Raw genomic sequence first — 15,056 nt, 5'->3', positions numbered from 1 at the left:
GTGTAAGATATCACCATGCAGATCAACAAATGTCAGTAATCTCAAGGGGACAAACAGTAATAAAATGTGACAACATAATTAAGAAGTTCTGGATTTTAAGTGTTTATTAGGGTTTTTTCCAAGTAAATTGTTTTTTTTTTATATATACATAAAATGGAAATATTGACAAGACTATAGGATAAGAGGGAGGAGTACATTTCTATACAGTGCCTACCCCCCAGAGTTTTATATCCAATCCCCTCCCTTGAGAGCTTTATCCCTCTGGGAGGATGGACCCAGGATCATTATGGGGTGCAGAAGGTGGAAGGTGTGGCTTCTGTAATTGCTTCTCCTAGGTTTTTTTTTTTAGTGAAATATGTATAACTAAGCTTACAGCACTTTATTTTTAATGGGAATTATTAATCAGGTTATAAGAATTCCTGAAAATTTCATAATAGATTCTTGTACATCAGCATAATTTGACTCTAGTACACAACTAGTTCTATCCATCTGTTGAAGTATGCAAGTCAAGTGTAGAATACCCAGCATCCAGGAATGCTGAGGAAGTCATGTCTTCCTCTCTTGGTTGATAGATGACCTACAGGTAGTAATATACTTTTTCTCCTAAATCTAATGTTCCTTGAATTTTGTTAACAAATATGTACTTATGTCTAGTTGTGATGGACCCAGACCAAGATGTTGACTCTGAGCCTGAAAGCTGATACTGGAGGTACATGGAGTTTAAAGTGTATGTTGTCCAGAAAATTTCACAGTAGAGAAAGCATTGGATTCTCAAGTATGAGATCCCAAGTTCAATTCCCAACAGCACATATACCAAAGTGTTATCTGGTTTGGTTCTTTCTTTCTCTCTTCCTATTTTTCTCATTAATAAATAAATAAAATCTTGAAAATAAAGTACATGGACAACATGTCCTGATTTTTTTTTTTTTTTTTTTGCCTCCAGGGTTATCGCTGGGGCTCTGTGCCTGCACTACGAGTCCACTGCTCCTTGAAGCCATTTTTTCCTATTTTATTGCCCTTGTCATTATTGTTATTGTTGTAATTGTTGTTATTGTTGGGTAGGACAGAGAGAAATCGAGAGAGGAGGGGAAGAAAGAAAGGGGGAGAGAAAGATAGACACCTGCAGACCTGCTTCACCACTTATATGGCAATCCCCCTGCAGGTGAGGAGCCAGGGGCTCGAATTGGGATCCTTGAGCCAGTCCTTGCACTTTGCACCATGTGCACTTAACCCCACTGCACTACCGCCTGGCCCCCTGTCTTGATTTCTTTACAGTTGGATTTAACTCCTAGTGAAGAGAGAAGAGAAACAATAAAATCAATATGACATGTACTTTTAAAAAATTATAGATTTGGCATCATATTGCATAGAATGATGGGAAACCAATAGGAAGATACTCTGGGAGCAATACCAATAAAAAGGAACTCTGGAGGTCAAGAGCCCACTGTGTTCCCTCATCTGCATGTTTTTTTAATCACTCTCTCTCTCTCTCTCTCTCTCTCTCTCTATATATATATATATATATATATATATATGCTCTTTTTCACTTGCCACTCAGTTGAGATCTAGTAGATGTTTCTTTATGCATACTTTTAAAAAGTAAAAATGAAATAACTTTTACCTCCTGATGTTTCTGGAACAAAGAATGAATATTGTTCAGCTTTAAATACAGGGCTAAAGTCATTGACAGGAGCAATCTCTATGATGACCGTCACAGTTACTGTAAAATTGAACAGGAAACAAACATTTTGTTATTACAATGGTTTTGTTCTATAAATCAGCTAAACATTCTGCCTGCCACTGTCTTCATCCCCTGAACAGACTAAGTGAAAGATTTGTAACTAGGGTGCAATCATTCTACTCCCAAATGATCACTGTTCCTAGACTCTTCAGTTTCAAGGAACATAAATCAATTCTTATGCTGGCCAAAGCATTTCATCATATATATTATACTTGATGTCATATTTTAATTTCTACAATAGTGACGTATGTGTATAAGTGTATAATTATACACTGTACAGGAGTGTGTGTTTGTTGCAATTACAATCTCTTCCATTAGAAAATTTATTGGGGTGTCATTCTCAAGCTAGCAGACATTCTACATTCTTAATCTACATATCTAATATATTCACTTATCTAATACATATTAGATATATATTCAGAATTATAGATAGATAGAAGAAACTCAGAAACCCATGTCCAAAGATTTATATTGGTAGATGCACTGTGGTCTTGTACTAGCTCAGATTCTTAAAAGCCCAGTTTCATCACCAATAGAAAAGAAGCATCAATTTCATTTTCCTTCTTCACAGCATATATATGAGGACACCTTAAAAAGAAAAGTACTGTTCAGCTCTGGCTTATTGTAGTGCCAAGGACTGAACCATTTTATTCATCTCAATCAGGTGTTTTTATGTGTATTATAAAAAGGGAATGCAGGGGCCAGCTGGTGGCACACCTGGTTGAGTGCACATGCTACAATACACAAGGACCTAGGTTCAAGCCCCTTGCAGGGAAAAAACTTCATGGTGAAGCAGTGCTGTAGGTGTCTCTCTCCCTTTCTACACACCCCTTCCTCTCTACTTCTGGCTGTCTCTATCAAAAAATATAATAAACAAAAATATTAATTAAAATAGTTAGAAAGGGAATGCTATATTTCAGAATAGCAAACTCCAACCTGCATACCCCAGAGGTGTCAAAAAGAAGCAACTTCATGCCATAAACATAAAGTCAGCAAAAATAAAAACAAAAGTAAATTGCAAACAGGGAGATATTTTTAATAAAAAATAAAATGAAATGAATATTTACTGTGCAATAAACTAGTTCAGCATTAGTATTATTTTCTCCCATTTTAAAGATAAGAAAACCAATGTTCACAGACAAATTCTTTGCCACAAAGTTAGTAAATCCTCAATATTAGACTGATATTAGACTGTCTGCCAGCATCTCTCAAAATGCTTCCAATGAGAAGCAAGTATGTCAAATGCGAAACGTTATGTTAAACAATGATAAAAATGCTATTTGAGGCAAGACCTCTAGTTTTCATATATATGATGATGTCTTTGGAATCACTAGTCATATATTTCACCCCAAACTTACTTGACCACAGATAAAAAGAAAAGCTCATATACTTAAAAGTATTCCTTTGTTGAGACCATTGTAATTCTTAAGAATCTGTGTCACACGCATTGTACAAGAATTTATCTGGGTTATTCTATGTGTTGATTAAAGGAAAAGTCAAGATGTATTTTTATGCAAAAATGTGTCATCACTTTTCTGACATCCAAGCAGATAGTATATTTTACTATGAGCATTTTTCTAAAAATAAGACGTATATCTTTCATCAGCACCCCAAAAATATCCATGACCATGCTCCCAAAGAAAGGTTAAGATGCACTATGCTATGGAGACATATGATTTAATTGAAAACCTCTATATTTCCTTCAATAAATCCCATTTGTGTGCTACAAGAGCAGGTGCAGTTTATAGCTTTGTCATACTATGATTTTTATTGCATCCATAAAGACTCAAAGTTGAGCTAATTAGCCAGCCTATAAAAATAGACTGAACCACATGTGTTACCAGCATCCACTATGGACAGTTTTTGTGAATATGTCAGGGTGTAAGGATCAGAGGAGAGTGTTTTTTATTACTGTGAGACTATTTTTCCTCTCTATATGAGACAAAAAGTCAAATCTGATAAAAGGAGTAGACTCTTTTTAGATTAGTTATGTCATCAGGATGAATAGCTGCAAGCACAAAAGCATTCTTTCTACCCGGTTGTCAGGCTGTGTAACAGTCTCATGTGAAGCTCCACCTGTGAGAATTAGGGATTATACAAAAACACATCTGAGGATATAAGCATTACCGGGTTCTTGTCCCCAGCATATCACTTTTCCACGTGTTATTTAAATCTGAAAAGTCACTTTTATAAATTTAACTTGATTAAAACACAATGGCCTTAATTCAGTTGCCTGAAATACAGCATAAGTTCCCTTGTTTGAAAATGTATAGGTATTTGCCTCTTGTTGACAAAATAGCTCAGTTGGACATAGCACTACTTTGCCATGTGAGCAACACAGGTTCAAGCCTGGCCCCCAAAGCATTGAAGGACATTTCAGTACTGTGATATTTCCTTTTCTCTCTCTCTCTCTCTCTCTCTCTCTCTCTCTCTCTGTGTGTGTGTGTGTGTGTGTGTGTGTGTGTGTGTGTGTGTGTGTGTGTGTGTGTGAAAACATGTATATCATTATTCTACCCTCCTATATTCTTGGTAAAGTACTCTTGCTCACTGTTTGGAGATGCAACCTCAGAATCTTTCTTAATTCAGTGATCTCTAGGCAACTCTGTCAATAGATCAAAGTTTATACAGAAATCAAAACCCATATGACATTTCTAGATTCTCCCTTATAAACATTGTCATTCTGCTCCTAAACTTGTGTTCTCCACTCAAATGTCCAAATCATCTTGGATATCTTTGATGTTAATCATCTGCTTGATTTCTATAATTTCAGGATACAATAGAAGACATTTGATATTAATGATAAATGTATGCAGAAACTTTTTTAAAATTTTTTATCTTAATTTATTTATTGGATAGAGATAGCCAGAAATTGAGAAGTAAGCAGGATATAGAGAGGGAGAGAGACAGAAACACCTGCAGCCCTGCTTTACTACTTGCAAAACTTACCCCCTGCAGGTGGGAACCAGGGGCTCGAAACTGGGTCCTTGTGCACTGTAACATGTGTGCTCAGCCAGGTGCACCACCACCCAGCCCCTACAAAAATTTTCTGTTACTCCTTCTTTTCAAAAAAATATCTGTACGATAACAAAATCACTTTTTATAACCAGTACAATGCTCAGCGGTGTTTTAAGATAGTACCAGGGACTGAACCTGAGACTTTGGAGCCCCAGCCATGAAACTCTTTTGAATAGCCATTATGCGATATCCCTGACCCCAGTAGGGTCAATCCTCAAATATGACAAAAAGAATTGTGTGTGTGTGTGTGTGTGTGTGTGTGTGTGTGTGTGTTGCTACAACTGTACTGTACTTGGTAGTGAGTATTTATTGTGTATTGTTTAAGTACTGTGTGCTGCTAAGAGGTGAGAAAAATCTTCACAGATCTAATAACTATGAATGAGTCTCTCTCCACCTTCTTTCTTTGTTTAACTTAATAAAAATATACCCCACAAAATTAGCCACTACAGATTAGAATCTGAAGTGAAGAGTCAACAGAAAAGGTACTTGCAAAGTTGATCAGGTTTACCTGTGTGGGAGGGATGTGAGCCATCAAATACTGAAATTGTCATTTCATAGGCATGTCCAGCTGCAACCACCTCTGTGTTCTCATAGTCTAATTCTTTAGCAACCTTATATAGCAACATTATTTCAGGAGAAAAGAACAGACTTTTAAATAATGTACATGCTGTAAATAATAAATAATTCTGAGGGAGAAAATGTATAACCATTTTCATTTCATAAAAATGGCTTCTAAATATGGCTGCAGTTGGTCAAAGACTGGCATACAGCCTTTTTTTTTTTTACCCTGAGACAGTGTTTGTCCAACACCTCTCCCTCGTTTTTCACTGTTTTCTGAAAAAGAGTGGAAATGGTAGGAATGTGAAGTTACTGTATACAGCTAGATTACTTAAATGGTTTTACAATTAAAAGAAAAGAGAGGAACAAGAAAGAAAATTTTGGTAAATCAGAAAATATCTTCGATCTTTTTCCAAAGCAAATTTTTTTTTAAAGATTTTATTTATTTATGAGAAAGATAGGAGGAGAGAGAAAGAACCAGACATCACTCTGGCACATGTGCTGCCGGGGATCAAACTCAGGACCTCATGCTTGAGAGTCCAAAGCTTCACCACTGCGCCACCTCCTGGACCACCAAAGCAAATATTTTTGGATACAATATAACAGAAGAAATGGATGAGTCTAGCCTGCTTTTATTGTATGCTACATGTGTGACATAAGGTAAAATAGAGCTTTTAATTATTTCTTATGATGAGAGAGAGAATCCAGAGCACCACATGGATACATGCCATCTGGGATTAAGCTAGAAGCCTCAGGAATGCAAATCCTGTACTCTACCAGCTGGGCTATTTCCTTGTCTTCAAGGTAAAATATTTAAAAAGAGAAAAAAAATTAAAGTACTTTGTAATGAAAAAATACTATAATAAGTTCTAATCACAACAAGTCATTCACTTACTAAAAATAAAGTCGTGTGTGTGTGTGTGTGTGTGTGTGTGTGTGTAGTCAAGCATTAGGTAGAAGTCAGAGTTGTAAGCATTAGACTACAGAAATAAACAATATTGTTAGGGGGAAGACAAGAATTGTGGAGGACCCTAAGCCTCAGTTCCACCTGAACCTGGAATTTTTATGACCGGGAACCATTACTGTTGCTCTATCACTGTGAGGGAAGAGAATTTGAATAACACCTGAGGAAATCATGTCTTGTTTCTCTTATAAGAGAGGGAAGAAGAAAAAAAACTAAAGCCACACAAAAGTTGTAATAGGTGTAGGTGTGGCTTAGAAGTGCATAAAAGAACTCAGTCTCACTGCCATTCTGCCCTTTTTGTCCAGGTGTCTCTCTGTGCATGTGCTTTCACTTTTCCTGAATAAAAGTTTAAAATGTTTGAAATCATGCTCCTCCCCAGTTCCTTGTCAAGTTTAGCATGAGGAACCAAACACCATGGGGAAAGACTCTTCAGCTTCTTCCCCCCTCAATAATATTGTCTCACAGCAAACACTCGAAGACAATCCTAATATAACAGAACAGCATTGGCACAGGTCTCAGGTGACACTAGTTAGCAATGATTACTGTGGCACCAAGTACCCAGGTATTTGGAAAGAATTATATATTTCTAACTTAGTATCTCATTTAGTCATTAAAATGTATTGAGCAAGGAGCGGGAGATAGTGCACCGGGCTAAGCACAATATAGTACAAAACACAGGGGCCCGAGCAAGGATCCTGGTTCAAGCCCCTTGCTCCCCACCTGCAGATGAGTCACTTCACAAGCTGTGAAGCAGGTCTGCAGGTGTCTATCTCTCCTCCTCTCTACCTTCCCCCTTCTCTCTCAATTTCACTGTCCTATACAACAACAACAATATTAATAACAACAACAATAATGGGGGGGAAAGATGGCCTCCAGGAACGATGGATTCTTAGTGCAGGCACTGAGCTTCAGCAATAACCCAGGAGGCAAAAAAAAAAAAAAAATGTATTGAGTGACCTCTCTGCACCTATAGAAGATGTTGGTACAGAGAAAAGAAGTACTAGGAAACATGGAAAGTTATAGTCTAATGAGGAAAGACAACTGAATTGGCAGTTATCAGAGTCTAATAAAAATGTTTTTGATAGAAATAGAAATAAAATGTGAGCTCATAGCAGGGAAAACTAAGCTATTTAAAATAACAATGACAAAAATAATAGCTTATAACAAAGAAAGTTTTATAAATAAATGTTATTCAAGACCTAAAAACAATTGTAAAAGTATAGAAATTAATTATAGGAGGGCAAAAGGCAAAGGGAATTATTCAGAAATAGAACAAGCATATGCAAATGCTCAAATGTTAGTTAACATCATGTTTACAAAACTTCCATCTTTCTCCAAATTCCATTTTTTAAAAAGTGACGGTTTGGCATTGCATTTCAAAATGAACATCAGTCCAGAAAACCTCTTGGCTCAGTGCCTAAGCTTCCAAAATTCACAGCATATGCAAATGCTCAACTTGTAGCCTGTGGAGTTTGACAAGAGAATTTAGGATCAAAATCAAAGAAAGTAAGAGGGGTCCACAATGCTTTTCCCAGTCATATCTTCTGGTTAATGGGGAATGTCTGATGATAATGGGTTAAAGTAGTCTAGCAGTTATTGGCACTTTGAAGTAAAGACAGGCCTGTGAGAATTAGAAGTTAGAAGAAGGGACTTCTTCCAAGAAGTTTCCATCTTGGAAATCCTATCTTGAGGAGATGGGGAAGTTAACGGTATCATCCCCTGCCAAGAAGAAACCTCCAAGTTAAAGAGCATGGGGAGAGGAGGGGCTGATCTACCACTCCCAGTGTCAGGAAAATGAGCCAGAACACACATAGACATCTCTCTAAGAAAATCATCATTCATTTTAGCCTCTGATCCATTTACCCGGCTAAGTAGGAAATGAGTTATTCTGTGCTCATTAAAAGAAGGAAGAGAAGGAGATGATGATGATAACTGGCAAAAAATAATAATAATAACAAGGATTTGCCCAACTGCCTTCCAGAAAGACTTGCAGAGGCCAGATTCTGCTCTGTCAGAATTTCTCTTGTTGAACATTTCTAGTTCACTTCACTATCCCAACTAGTGCCTGAGGTGACTTTTTCTACTCAGGACAACTCCCCAGAGATAGACTAGTGCTCACCTGGATAAAATTCTCAGCAGTTGGCGCTTGCACAGAGCGTTGTCCAGCACCAACTGGCCCTAAGCCTGGAGCATAATGTATGATATCAGGAGGCTCATCCAGGTCGTGGCACATGAGTTTTGCTACTACTGTGTCTTTTGAAATCACCTCTTTGCCTGTATACCTATTTTTTAAAAAAAAGATAAAAGAAAACATTTTTTGAGTAGTCTTTTTAAAATACTTTGTTTTACTTTCATATGAAAGATACAGAGATAGAAAAGCCAGAACACCGCTCAGTTCTAGTTTATGGCCATGCTGGGGGATTGCAAGTCATTTTGCATAACATCTATGCTGTTTCCCTTGTCCTATAAGTAGTCTTTGAAATGTACTGTCTGGGAGTTGTTGAACTAGCTCATCTGGTGGGGCATTTGCCTTGCAAGGCATATGGACCAGAGTTGAGTCCTGACACCACACAGGAGTACCATGACCCTGAAGGAAGCCCTGATGCTATGATTTCTTTCCCTTTCTCCCTGTTTCTATCTACAAGCCTGAAAAGGTCAGCCCAGAGTGGAGAAATAGTACATATGCGGAGCCCCTGTAGAGGGGTATAGGAGGAGAAGGAAGGAGGGGAAGAAGAGGAGGAGGAAATATTTCTCTATATATTTATATATAAATATATATAAATATATATTCACTAACTTGGAAAATGCATATATGTGACTTCCCTATTTATCTAGGGGCAGGTATTTCAACTTTGGAGTAACATCTGGAAAGTCGTTTCCCAAAGGGCACTGTGATTTGGTAAGACTTTTCTCATTTTCTGAGAGGTTGTTTGTTTACATCAAAGAGCAATAGAGAAGGTCTAATCGGGAATCAGGCAGTTCCCTGAAAATGTTTTAATGTAGAGCATCTGTGAGGCCTGGGCAAAAGCAGCACATTTTTAACATCCTATCATAAGAGTGGACTTATAACCATTCATTTCTTTAATGTGATCCCTCTGCCCAAATGTTCACTCATAAGCCTTCAATCTCTATATTCTCTCTGTTCTGCAAAGATTAGCAGATTTCACTCTTTCAGGAAACTCTCCTGATTACTCCAGTCTCACATGTTCTTCCTTTTAGTGATTAAAAAAGCACAACATGAGGGCTGGGTAGTAGCACACCAGGTTAAGTGCACATAGTGCAAAGTGCAAGGACTGGAGCAAGGATTCTGATTAGAGCCCCCAGTTCCCCACGTGCAGGTCACTTAACAATTGGTAAAGCAGGACTGCAGGTGTCTTTCCTCTTCTCTGTCTCCCTCTCTTCTCTCAATTTCTCTCTGTCCTATCCAACAACAACAGCAGCAGCAACAATAACAACAATGGAAAAATGGCTGCCAGGAGCAGGGGATTTATAGTGCAGGCACCCAGCGATAATCCTGGAGGCAAAAAAAAAAAAAAAAAAAAACCACAACACATATGTTGTATATAGCTTACTTTGAGATTGTCTTGAACTTTTTAACTACTGTTCTATTTATATTCATCCTAGCATCCTGACAGGATGCAACCTCCTTGCAGCAGCAAATAGTTACAAAATAATACTCTCCCTTGGGCCTCCAGGTACTATGGTAATTGGTGCAGGAAGTGATAGGTATGTAGTTAATTAACTATGATCTCCATGATGGAAGAAGGAAAAACAGAAGGAGTAATACAAGAGTACTGATAATACACCAACTTCTATTCTGAAAAAATCCAAACTTTGTTGTATTTAAATCTTAAAATAATACTACAAGGTAGGTGCAATTATCATCTCCATTTAAAAAATAATGCAGTTGGGCCTTAAAAAAAGGCAACAAGGGTAGCAATTAACAGAAACTAGGTTTTATTTCTCACTCAATAATCAGTAGTAAAGCTTAGGAAACATGGAGGCAACGGTGCTATGTATAATTGATAGAATTAGAGGGAGGAGGGGAGACATGCAGAATAGCAGAGGGATAGGTCTGGAGAACAAAGTTCCAAATCATAAAAATATTCATATTCATGGGAATAAAAATCCAATAATTCCACTCTCCCAAATCCCAAAATTTCTTTCTTTCTTTCTTTCTTTCTTTTTTTTTTTTTTTTACAAGAGCACTGTTCCACTCTGGAGTATGGTGGTGCAAGGGATTAAACCTGGGACTTTGGAGCCTCAGGCAGGATAGTCTCTTTGCATAACCATTATGCTATCTACCTTCACCCAATCCCAAAATTTCTTTAAAGCACAATTATTTAATAGCTTATTTGTCACCAGAATCTGACCTGACTTAAATTCTTGGCATCACAATCCACTTTGTGTGAATATGCATGTTTCACCACAGAGAAATTCATGTATTTTAATACAGGGTAACATAACACTGTTATTGCTGTAAATCAATTTCTACATGACTCCACCACTCTCAGGGAGATTATTATTATTATTATTATTATTTCCTCTGTCTGGAGGGGGGAGGAGAAAGAAAAGGAAAGACTCCGAAGTATTGCTCAATCACTCTTGAATCTTTCCCTCTGCAAGTGGTCCCAGGTAGTGACCTGACAGGGACCAAGTGGTAGCACATCTGATAGACTGTGACCTTGTGACCTGGGGTTCAAATGCAGGTCCTCGCGCATAGTAACTTGCGCTGTCTACTGATAAGTCACTGGCTGGCTCCCACCTCTCTAAAATTATATATAATGTTATATAATGTTTAAATATATATATTTAATTTTAGAGAATTCTCAGAGATAGGGTATAAAATGCCTTCATTAGGGGGAACATTAAAAGCCCTGAGGAAAGAAGAGAGAACAGTGCAAGGCAGCTGACAGAGTGACATCTAGGATGGGAAAGAAATGACTCCTGGTATTTTTTGTTTTTGTTTTTGTTTTTTACCAGACCACTGCTTAGCTCTGGTTTATGGTGGTGCAGGGGATTAAATCTGGGACTTTGGCGCCTCAGTCATGAGAGTCTCTTTGCATAACCATTATGCTATCTTTTATACTCTACCTCTGAGAATTATATATATATATATTTAATTTTAGAAATATATATGTATTAATATTTAATTTATTAATTTAATGTTTTATTTATTTTGATTTATTAATTTAGCTAATATTTATTACTATTTAATTATATAATGAATATATATCAATGTTTAGTTTTAGAAATACATATTAAATATATATATATATATTTCTATACTGGAACATATCTAGTATCAGGGTTTCTGTTAAGGGGTTAAGGGACTATGGTGTTGGTATGTTCCCTTCCCCCCCCGACCTCTGAGAAGAATTGGTTTGCCCCTTGCTAGTTTCACACCCGCTTTCTCCCCCCCATGCGAAGGACGGGCAGAGTCCCAGCAGCAGCGGTGGAGAGAGGATGATGGAGAAAAGCACATGGTGTGGTGATTTGCCCGTTCATGGATAAAGATTAAACTGCGTTCTCAACCCAGCTGTGTGCCTTTGGTCATCTCTGTTACCCGTCTGTGAAGCCAGCCCGGATAAAACAACACTATGGCTAATTTATTTATGAGATTCATTCCAGGTAACCCAGCCTTCAACAAGTTGCTTCTGAGGACCAGAATATGACAGAAATAGAGTTTTTGTTATGATCAACCACATGTACATTTGAGTCATAAATAAAGCAGTGACCCTGTTCACCACTCTGAATTCTGATCCCTGCCTGCTACCTCAGCTCACCTAATCAGATATTAATCACAGAAAGGTGAGTTGTCATTAATGCCACGGATATAGGCTGTCACTGAAATTGCTTCACACTGCTGCCTATGGTCACATGCCTTAATGGTGAAGGACTGGACTTGTTCAAAGCCGGCTGTCTCCACATTAAGGTGGGCAGTAGTAACCATGGTCCCATGCTCTGCAAACAAAAACATACACTGCTCCAAACTGACCCCAGCTGTCATTTTTGAAATGACTTTATTACACAGTGATGGAAAAGAAAAAAGTGTGAATTGTACTCCTTTGTTAGAGTTAAGAAACTGATGCAAAATGTCGCTACAGTGTGTAATGTTTACCACCAAAAAGTCTTCATTAGTCATATAATAGTCACTGCTAACAAAAGCAAATACACTTTTGGCTTAGGGAACAGGCAAGACTTTCCAAGAGAGGAGGCTCTTACTTAGGACTTGGATGATGAGTAAGATTAGAACATAGTGGTTGGTGTGTGGGAGGAGATCATTCCCAGCAGAACATCATAAATGAAAACAAATTAATGAAGTCATGCCTCAGTGGGCTTTCTCCCACCTAGTCTGTCTACCCATCCATCCATCTTTTCAGTCAGTGAATACTAATGGAGTGCCAACTATGTGCCAGGAAGCATGCTGAGCACAGTATATTACATAATAATCTAGAGTCCCTGCTTTTGAGGAATTTAGAGACAGACAACAAAACAAGTAAAATTTTTCAGAGTTAAATTGATATCTTTTTTGCGGAAGTGAAAAGTACGGTGTGATTTAAAAATATATACATCTAGGAGTTGGGTGGTGGTGCAACTGGTTAAGTGCACATAGTACTAAGTGCAAGGAGCCATGCAAGGGTCTGGATTTAAGCCCCAACTCCCCACCAGAGGGGGGAAGCTTTGCAAGTGGGGAAGCAGGTCTCTCCCCTTCTTTGTGTCCCCTGCCTCTCTGTCCTATCTAATAAAATGGAGAAAAAATGGCTTCCAGTAGCAAAGGATTTGTAGTACTGGCACTGAGCCCCAGCAATAACCCTGGAGACAATAAAGTAAATAAATAATAAATCTAGTGATCAGATCCCCAAAAATGCAAAGACAGAGGTCTGAGTCAGGTAGTCTTCTCATTCCCCTACAGTGTAATGGACAAAGGGAAGCAAGAAATGGGAGGAAGTTGGAGAGGGAGGCAAGAATCAGACAAAACAGGGTCTTTGGGATGAGGTAAATATGGATTACATTCCAGGTGTAAAAGAAAATCGCTGGTGGATTTTACATAGGGAGGGAAAGGAGAAAAATATGGTCCAGTTTGACTTTATTATTATTTTTCTTTTTCAAGTTCACTCTAATTGCCTTGCTGAGACTACTGGAGGAGTGTGAAAGCAGAATCCCAATTAAGACATCTGTGCAGTAATTGAGGTAGGAGGGGACAGTAACTGTTTTGATTGGGGCTCTCTCAGCAGCAGTATGCAGAATGAGAATTTGAGTGCCATCTGATAATTTGGAAAGGTAAGCCAGGACAACTGGCACAGGAAACGTGAGACAAGGAAAAGGAAATGCTGCCAATTAAAAGTACGTAACACCTAAGTTGCTCCTATGGGCAACTGGAGCTTTTGGAATTCCAAAGTCAGTGCAAAATGACTACTCAAATTTGTCTCACAAAAGGGGCAAGAAACTGGAATATTTATTTACCAATTCTCTTCAGTCACTGAGTAAATATTTATGATGGTTATGGTGGGTAGGATATTTTCAATATGTTTTTTTTTTTTTTTTCCCACCGCCCAATCTCCATATCCCACCCCCTCCCCCGATAGCTTTCCCATTCTCTATCCCTCTGGGAGCATGGACCCAGGGTCATTGAGGGTTGCAGAAGGTAGAAGGTCTGGCTTCTGTAATTGCTTCCTCGCTGAACATGGGTGTTGACTGGTCAGTCCATACTCCCAGTCTGCCTCTCTCTTTCCCTAGTAGGATGGGTCTCTGGGGAAGCTGAGCTCCAGGACACATTGGTGGTGTCTTCAATCCAGGGAAGTCTGGCCGGCATCCTGATGATACCTGGAACCTGGTGACTGAAAAGAGAGTTAACATACAAAGCCAAACAAATTGTTGAGCAATCATGGACCCAAAGCTTGGAAAAGTGGAGAGGAAGTATTAGGGAGGTACTCACTGCAAACTCTAGTATACTTCTGCTTTCTTACTTTGGTGCCATACTCCAAACTCAGTCAATTTCTGCTTTGCATTTCTACTTCTTTTTTTTTTTTTTACATGCTTAACATTCCCCAGATTCCCATTTAGCAATACAACCCCCACTATTTCATTCATCATTTTCCATGGACCTGTATTCTCCCCACCCCAGAGTCTTTTACTTTGGTGTAATACTCCAATTCCATTTCAGGTTCGACTTGTGTTTTCTTTTCTAATCTTGTTTTTCAACTTCGGCCTGAGAGTGAGATCATCCCATATTCATCCTTCTGTTTCTGACTTATTTCACTCAACATGATTTTTTCAAGGTCCATCCAAGATCGGCTGAAAACGGTGAAGTCACCATTTTTTACAGCTGAGTAGTATTCCATTGTGTATATATACCACAACTTGGTCAACCACTCATCTGTTGTTGGACACCTGGGTTGCTTCCAGGTTTTGGCTATTACAAATTGTGCTGCCAAGAACATATGTGTACACAGATCTTTTTGGATGGATGTGTTGGGTTCCTTAGGATATATCCCCAGGAGGGGAATTGCAGGGTCATAGGGTAGGTCCATTTCTAGCCTTCTGAGAGTTCTCCAGACTGTTCTCCACAGAGGTTGGACCAATTGACATTCCCACCAGCAGTGCAGGAGGGTTCCTTTGACCCCACATCCTCTCCAGCATTTGCTGCTGTTACCTTTTCTGATGTGTGACATTCTCACAGGAGTGAAGTGATATCTCATTGTTGTCTTGATTTGCATTTCTCTGACAATCAGAGACTTGGAGCATTTTTTCATGTGTTTCTCGGCCTTTTGGATC

The 15,056-nt window shown here is 38.5% G+C and overlaps 1 protein-coding gene across 1 annotated transcript in view; it reads right to left on the bottom strand.

Annotated features, from left to right (window-relative positions):
* LOC132541794 (cadherin-related family member 3-like) overlaps positions 1-15,056 on the bottom strand; it is a 105,709-nt gene that overhangs the window by 18,558 nt on the left and 72,095 nt on the right. The window contains 5 exon segments of the mRNA XM_060202492.1: positions 1,239-1,288; positions 1,622-1,720; positions 5,265-5,367; positions 8,398-8,560; positions 12,065-12,242. Of these exon segments, the coding sequence (XP_060058475.1) occupies positions 1,239-1,288; positions 1,622-1,720; positions 5,265-5,367; positions 8,398-8,560; positions 12,065-12,242 (593 nt within the window).

This window comes from Erinaceus europaeus, chromosome 12 (assembly GCF_950295315.1).
Source record: "Erinaceus europaeus chromosome 12, mEriEur2.1, whole genome shotgun sequence".
Lineage (NCBI taxonomy): Eukaryota > Metazoa > Chordata > Mammalia > Eulipotyphla > Erinaceidae > Erinaceus > Erinaceus europaeus.
Note: the sequence above shows the minus strand (reverse complement) of the source record. Positions and strands in the feature narration are given on the sequence as shown.